The 7,229-nt window shown below is 42.6% G+C and overlaps 1 protein-coding gene across 1 annotated transcript in view; it reads right to left on the reverse strand.

The window, feature by feature from the left end:
* Positions 1-6,989, reverse strand: part of LOC147692351 (solute carrier family 22 member 6-B-like) — a 539,129-nt gene extending 532,140 nt beyond the window's left edge. Inside the window, exon 1 of the mRNA XM_086939523.1 lies at positions 6,543-6,989. Coding sequence (XP_086795649.1) covers positions 6,543-6,941 — 399 coding nt within the window. The 5' untranslated portion in view covers positions 6,942-6,989. The remainder of the gene's footprint in view (positions 1-6,542) is intronic.
* Positions 6,990-7,229: the final 240 nt, after the last annotated feature.

Below are 7,229 nucleotides of genomic sequence, written 5' to 3' on the forward strand. Positions count from 1 at the left end.
TTAACAAGCATTTGCAATGCAATAGGTCTTGCATTTGCGAGAGTTTAAGCTATTGGCATTGTAAACCAACATGTAAATAAAAGGCATTGCCATTTACAATGCCAATAGCTCAAACTCTCACAACTGCGAGACCTATTGCATTGGAAATGCTTGTTCTTGGGAGCTGGTGCCAATGCTACTAAATGCCGAGGTTGCCTAATTTGAAGATTGCTGAGTGCTGATTCTATCTCATGCTCCATCACCCTATTCTTTCTTTCCCTTTATCTCACTCTTGCTGTTTGTTTTTCATGCAAACTTTTCTCATTGTTTTCCGCCAAACTCTGACGATGAACCTAAATCCAGGTTTTAAAAACATGGGTGCTGAAGTCCACCACAACATCTTAGTTCTCACACTTATCTTAACTCCAAATGCTGTCTTATCTTTAACGTTACCATTAAGCCTGACCCTAAATGTGTTTTACGAGGTGCATGATTGAGAAGAGGAGTATGTTGTGGGCAGACAAGATGACTGGAAGGGAGGTGATTTTGCTTACTTGCAGACCTTGATGTAGGACTGTGTAATGGCCTTTATTGCCAAAAGGGCTCGTTTTGCGTTTGGCCCACAGCGGATATAGAGACTTAATAATAGTGAATTTTTATAACAATATTGCAGGGCACAAACAGGGAATGTTTATTTCTGGTATTGAGCAGGCCATTGATGCAATGTTACTTAGTACACCTAAACCAGCTGCCATACTATGGACAGGAGATTTTAATATCAAATCATGTACTTATGCACTCAAGGGGGCATGCGGCCATAGGGAGGAGTACTCGGGAAGGGAAACAACATGTGTATACAATCACTTCCCTCATAATAACCTTGGCAGCGCTCTGAATAACTTATTGGCTAAATACGATCTGGAACTTCTCGAATGCAATAACAATGCAAACAACGCCAGATGTCCGACATTCCATGGAAGGAACAGCCAATCTTTTATTGATCATATCATGGTATCTTGCTCTGTAACCTATATTAATGTCTGGGTGATTGAACAAATGGTCAGTGATCACAACAGCGTAACTGTCGAATTGCTGGGTTGGGGGACCAAAAAGAATTCCTATGGTCGACCAATCCAGGACATCGCTGTAGGAAGACCGAACGGGACGAGGGTGAAGTGGACAAAAGTTGACCCCGCTAAATTTGTTCCCAATGTAATTACAAACTGCTGCGGAGAGGTGGAGTACTGCCTATCCCCGACACCACGCCCACAAACCCTGCTATCCAAATTTTTAACTATAACAAAAACTATTGAGAAATCACTGACACGCAATATCCGGAAACCAAGAAAAGTCAAGACGGCGTGGTTTGATGACAATTGTGCTCAGTCATTAAAAAGGTTAAAAATTTCGCTTGATGCCACACCAAGAGACTCTTGCAAGATTAGGGAAGAGCGTCATAACTATAAAATTGCACTATCCACCCGGAAGAAAGAACTACAGGACGAGGCCTGGGCAAAATTAGATCAGGCTGCAGAAACCAAAGATCATAAACTATTTTGGGACACTGTAAATAGTCCGTTCTTGAAGAACGACAATATTCCTGAACTAACCTCACATGTTAGTTGCCAGGCCTGGATTGTACACTTTACTGAGATTTTTAACTCTGATTTTACTCATGATTTTATTCCTGTTCCAAATCTTACTGTCTTAAATGATATGCCAACCTGTTTTAAATGGGAGAAATTATTGTTTTCGGTGTCTTTAAATGAGGTGATTGAGGCAATTGAGAAGAGTAAGGGGGGGAAAGCCCCGGGCCCAGACGGGGTCCCCGTGGACTTCTTCAAATCCGAGATCGATTTATGGGCCCCTATTCTAACACACTACTTTAATGCTGCTATTGAGGATGAGTTGCCAACCTCATGGGGTCAATCCATCTTGGTGCCACTCTTCAAAAAGGGTTCAAGGGCTGAAGCACGGAAATACCGCCCAATTTCTCTCTTAGACTCGTCGCTAAAGATACTGAGTCGCGTGCTTCTGGTAAGACTAGAATCCTGGGTTGAAGATAAAAATGTCCTTTCACCTATTCAGTATGGGTTCCGAAGAGGTATAGGAACCATGGAGCAGTGCGTGAACCTTGAACTTATCATTGGCAAGTACACAAGAGCCAAGGAGGGGAATTTGTTCATGTGCTTTGCCGATCTAAGTTCTGCATTCGATCTAGTGGAACACGCACTGCTCTGGCCAACACTACTCGCTATGGGCGCACTCCCAGAGATCATTCACCTACTGGCCAGAATGTACAACAGCCTTTCAAGCAAAGTCAGATTCGGATCAAACGGAGAATGCACCCCCTTTTTTAAAATTGGTAGAGGGATCCGACAAGGGTGTGTGCTAGCCCCCTTGTTATTCTCCCTTTTTATAAATCAGGTTGACCAATCCTTACAAGAATCTTTAGCTGATGCCCCTATTATTAATGGTAAACAAATACCCGTCCTCTTATATGCGGACGACGCGGTCCTGATTTCCAGGACCGCGAATGGGCTCCAAAAGCTAATTGATAAATTTCACATTTTTATTAAGGGCAGAAAGCTTAAAATTAACAAGGGCAAGACTATGGCCATGATCTGTGGAAAGAAACTAAAGAAAAGCAAGTCATTCTTTTTAGATGGGGATAAACTTGAATCTGTTCAACATTTTTGCTATTTAGGTATTACCTTTTCAGGAGATGGGAGATGGGTAAACGAGCAATCCTGTGTAGGCATGAAGATGACTAGAAACACAAATTGTATCTTCAGATTTGTTTCTAAATTGGGGGGCCGTAGAATAAGAGAGATGATTTCCATCTACAACTCAAGGTGCATGTCGTCTGCCCTATATGGAGCAGGGATATGGGGATATAATCCCCAGATTGCCCAATCCATCCAGCAAGAGGAAAACAGGTACTTGAAACGCTTACTATGTCTCCCTGCTTCAGCGTCAAATGAGATCACTCATAGAGAGCTAGGTTTAAATCATGCCACAGATCTGATTGCATTGCGTCCTCTTTCCCTTTGGCGATCCATATGGGCTAAAGAAGAAACTAAGTTCACCCAGGAAGTAATCGTAGACTGTATTATACTGGATCAGCATTCGAAAATCCCCTGGTTAAAACACATTTTCTCTTGGTACAAGATCCTTTTTGATCAGGACATTTTTAAAGATATTTTAACAGAATCAGTTTTAACGAAGTGTGACCTTAAAACCACCTTTATAGATCACGCAAAAGGGGCCAGAATGAAGAAGTATGCTATGCAAAGTACGTTTAAACTGCATTTGGAGTATAATTTAAGTATAGGATTTTCATCCTATCTCACATTTGTTAATATTAACTCCCACCGCTTTGTTTTAGCACGCCTGAGGTTGGGTATAGTCCACCATCTGGTGGCTTTCCCTATTGTAAAAAAACCTGGGTTATGCCCGTGCCCATGCGACGGGAAATCTAAACAGAGTATCTGCCACTTTTTACTATTTTGTAATTTTTATACTGGTTTTAGAAAGTTTTATCTGAAGCAACTATTTTTGGAATACAGTACGTGCAATATAAGAGCTGCAATGCAACTGTTGTTTGACTTGTCCTCCCCGAATGTGTGTTACCGTGTAGCCATCTATATTCTTAAATGTATTGGGCACAGGAAATCAATTATTATATGAGCCCCCTTCTTTCCTTTATCCCCCGTTGGTAAACACATCTAATGAACAACTGTGAGTTACTGTTAAACTTTTGCATTTCTCTTATATGAATTTTATCCACTCTGTATTTTTACTTGTTGATTGTATCCTTGATAATGATTACCTTCCGGCTTTGCACTTTTTCTTGCACTAATGTCTTTTTTCAAATTCTTTTAAAACAAACCGCTGCTAAAATACCTATGATTTCTAATATCTATAAGACCATACAGATGTTGCACTTTACTTATAATTTTGCATATTTGCACATACCAACTGCACTTTATGCCTATCAAAGGTCTTTTCTGATTTGCACTATTATACCTGGCGTGTTTCGCACTAAACCTTAACTGCTGCTAAATAATATACTGTGACCAAATTGAACTCTGTATATCAATGAGATATATCTTATGGGCTTAACAAGATTGGCATGGTTATTGATACAATTTTAAATAAGTTTCATTAGTTCAACCTACACAAATATGTTTTCATACAGTATTGTTGTATGTTGCTATATGGTTGTACTTGTACAAACCGAATAAAGCATTTTGAAACGAAACGGGGCTCTTGGGCAAGACTCGAGTGTTGATTCCTTCACACATGTTCAGCAACAGTCTACAGGGAAAAATATATCCACTAGCCAAAAGCTGAAGTCTCTGAGAACTTTAACAAGCTTGGAAGTAAAGAGACGTGCCTAACAGTGTTGAAAGAAATCACAAAAAAGATTTGGCAGGGCCGGATATAGGAGCGTGTCAATGAGTAATCCTGATGTTGCACTATTGCTATGATGGATTGTTAGGGCTTTCTATATATTTTGCATATAGTTTATAAATTATATATATTGGATCTACCTCTCCTAAGCACCAAGAATATCTATCGGCTTAGGAGAGTGTGTTTTCATGGGGATTTATGTGTTAAGATGAGGTGACTGAGGTTAAGTTGAACCACGTTTCTCTGTTAAGTAGAAGTCGGTTGTTAATGATGAGGCTATGTATCTAAGACCTACCTGAATGCGGATCCTGCACTTTTAATACCACATAGCACTGAGAATGCAGATTATTATCATCACTATTTTAAAATTATGTAAGTAAGTTGTTCTTTACTTAATTACATTTCAATATCCGGTATGAACATGCTGTTGTAACTATTCCTAGTCCGGTCGCCATCAGACAGAGACTGATTGAGATTATTAGTAGTTGCCTCATTGAAATGACCGTATCAATGTATAGACATGTGAAGGAATATAAATTGCTCTCCAACAGAATTGGGGTGAATAACACAGAGGGCATCATTACAAGTGCCCTATTGTAGAGGCTGTTAATTCTGCATATCCGAAGTTAAGGATGCCCAGGTTCAGATGAACTCTAAGGGCCCTTTTACGAGTCTGGAGGTCCGAGGGCTGCCAGACTCATGGTGGCGCGGGGGTGGCAGATCCAACCACCGCCGCACTAGTGGTCCAACCATCCCAATAGGAGTTGGGCGGTCGGACTACCCTGGGACCACTGACTCCACCAGGGAACCACTGTTCTCTGGTGTTGGTGCGATGGTCAGAGGCCGCAATATGCTTAGCAGGACCGCTGCAGTAATTAGGCGGTAAGGCGGAGCGTTTGTACGGTGGTGAAAAACGCCACCGCCCCACTGTAGGTTTCCGCATGCCAAATTTCCACTTTTCAGTAGTCTGGCAGGCATGCAGCATGGCGGTCCAAAGGCGGTGCTTCTTTCAAATGCGACAATGGGACCACACTACAAGTTTCCTGCATGGCATGGACTCATGCCATGCAGGAAGCTATGTGCATGCACACAGTGGGGCACATGTTATGCCCCTCTTGGTGGTTCCACATTTGGGTGAGGCACAGGGGGGTCCTGTAGGTCCCCCTGTCTTCTGCTCCAAGGTTTACTTGGAGGAAGAACTTTCATGTAAACCTTGGAGGAGAGGAAGTTCGTAATATGCTTGGCGGGACCGTGGTGGTATATTGTGGCTTCCCGACCGCCGCTCCAATGCCATGGAACGGTGGTTCCCTGGCGGAGCTGGTGGTCCCAGTGCGGTCCAACCACCCAACTCCTAATGGAGTGGTCGGCCTGCAGGTGCGGCAGTGGCTGGATCAGCCACCGCCTTCTACCAGAGTCTGGTGGTCCTCAGACCATCAGACTTGTATTAGGGCCCTTATTCGTCCCTAAAGGTGCAGAATTTCAAGGAGTTCCAGATTGTACCCTGCGAAATTATAATTTCTGGTGCACCAGCAATTCCTTATTGTCCACATGAGTTTTCTTTAGAGATTTCAAATGCTTTCAGCAGCCAAAATATCTGGGAAAAAATCTGACATTTATGTGGTGTGTCCACTGGCCTTATAATTGCCAATCGGACTGGTAACTGTTATTAACCTACAACAAGGCCAGATGAGCTGATGACAGTTCTCGACCTTGGACCTTATATGAAACTTGCATGCTCTATTATAGGTTTCACTTCTTTCTATGACACATTTCAACAATCACAAATTCGACTTTTCTAGTTTCATTTTATTAAATCGTTTGATGTGGACGCGCAATATGGATTTTGCCTGTTGTTTTCTTCGAAGGTGTCATTATAGTTATTTATACTAGACTCAGATTCTTAAGGAGCAAACTCTGTTTGGTGAAAAGGTAAAGACAGATCTCGATCAACGTTGCAGCTTCTGACCTTAACAGAGCATGTTGCGGAGCAATATTTAGTCACGGCAAGAGTATGTTATATTATATAGTAGTGCTAGAACATGAAGCACAGTTAGCGCCGCTCTGTAGCTGTTGGTCTCTTGTGCGCAGGTGCCATGAAAGAAGAGTATTTGTTTGGATCTCAGTAATTCATGCGGTGCCTTTCTTACCTGCGTGACGATGGTGGAGGTAAACGTGCTCTCGTCATACTCCCATCCATTCTGGCAAGCTTCCGTGTCCATCATTAAGTCGTCCGTGGACCAAGTGGCATTAGTCCGCAACAGCTGCCACTGAGGGGAAGTATATTGTAGACACCGCTCAAACGTCTGTGTTTTTGTCATAGGAATGAAAACCATGAGCAGTTCCCCTGTCAGATTAATGGCGGAGCTGCCGTTAATGACCGCAGTGTTATTGGTCGATGGGCGGCAGTGGTGCTCAGGGATGGCAGCTGAGAAGGTCTGCACGAGGTTGTGACAGTGTATCAGTACGAATGGAACGGTTAACAAAGTGGCGTGAATAATATGGAAGCGTCCCATGCTGCCCTCCTCGAGTTGATCAAGAACTCCCATTTGGGAAGAGGAAAATGCGGCGAGTACTCCACATAGGTAAGAGTCACTGACGACGAACCTTCAGAGAATTTTGCCGCTTTATCTAACAAGCCTTGCTGTGTTAAATATTAATATTCTTTAAAAATCATCAGCCTTTAATAAGTGACAGTTTAAACAACAGAGTCGCCGTTATGCTGTCAGAAATATCTCTCCCCTAAATCAATGATCTACATCAGTGGTTCCCAAACTTTTGACTCCTGAGGACCCCCATTGAGTCACCACTGGAAGCCGGGGACCCCCAAGCAATTT

Source organism: Lissotriton vulgaris, chromosome 9, assembly GCF_964263255.1.
Source record: "Lissotriton vulgaris chromosome 9, aLisVul1.2, whole genome shotgun sequence".
In the NCBI taxonomy this organism is placed as follows: Eukaryota; Metazoa; Chordata; class Amphibia; order Caudata; family Salamandridae; genus Lissotriton; species Lissotriton vulgaris.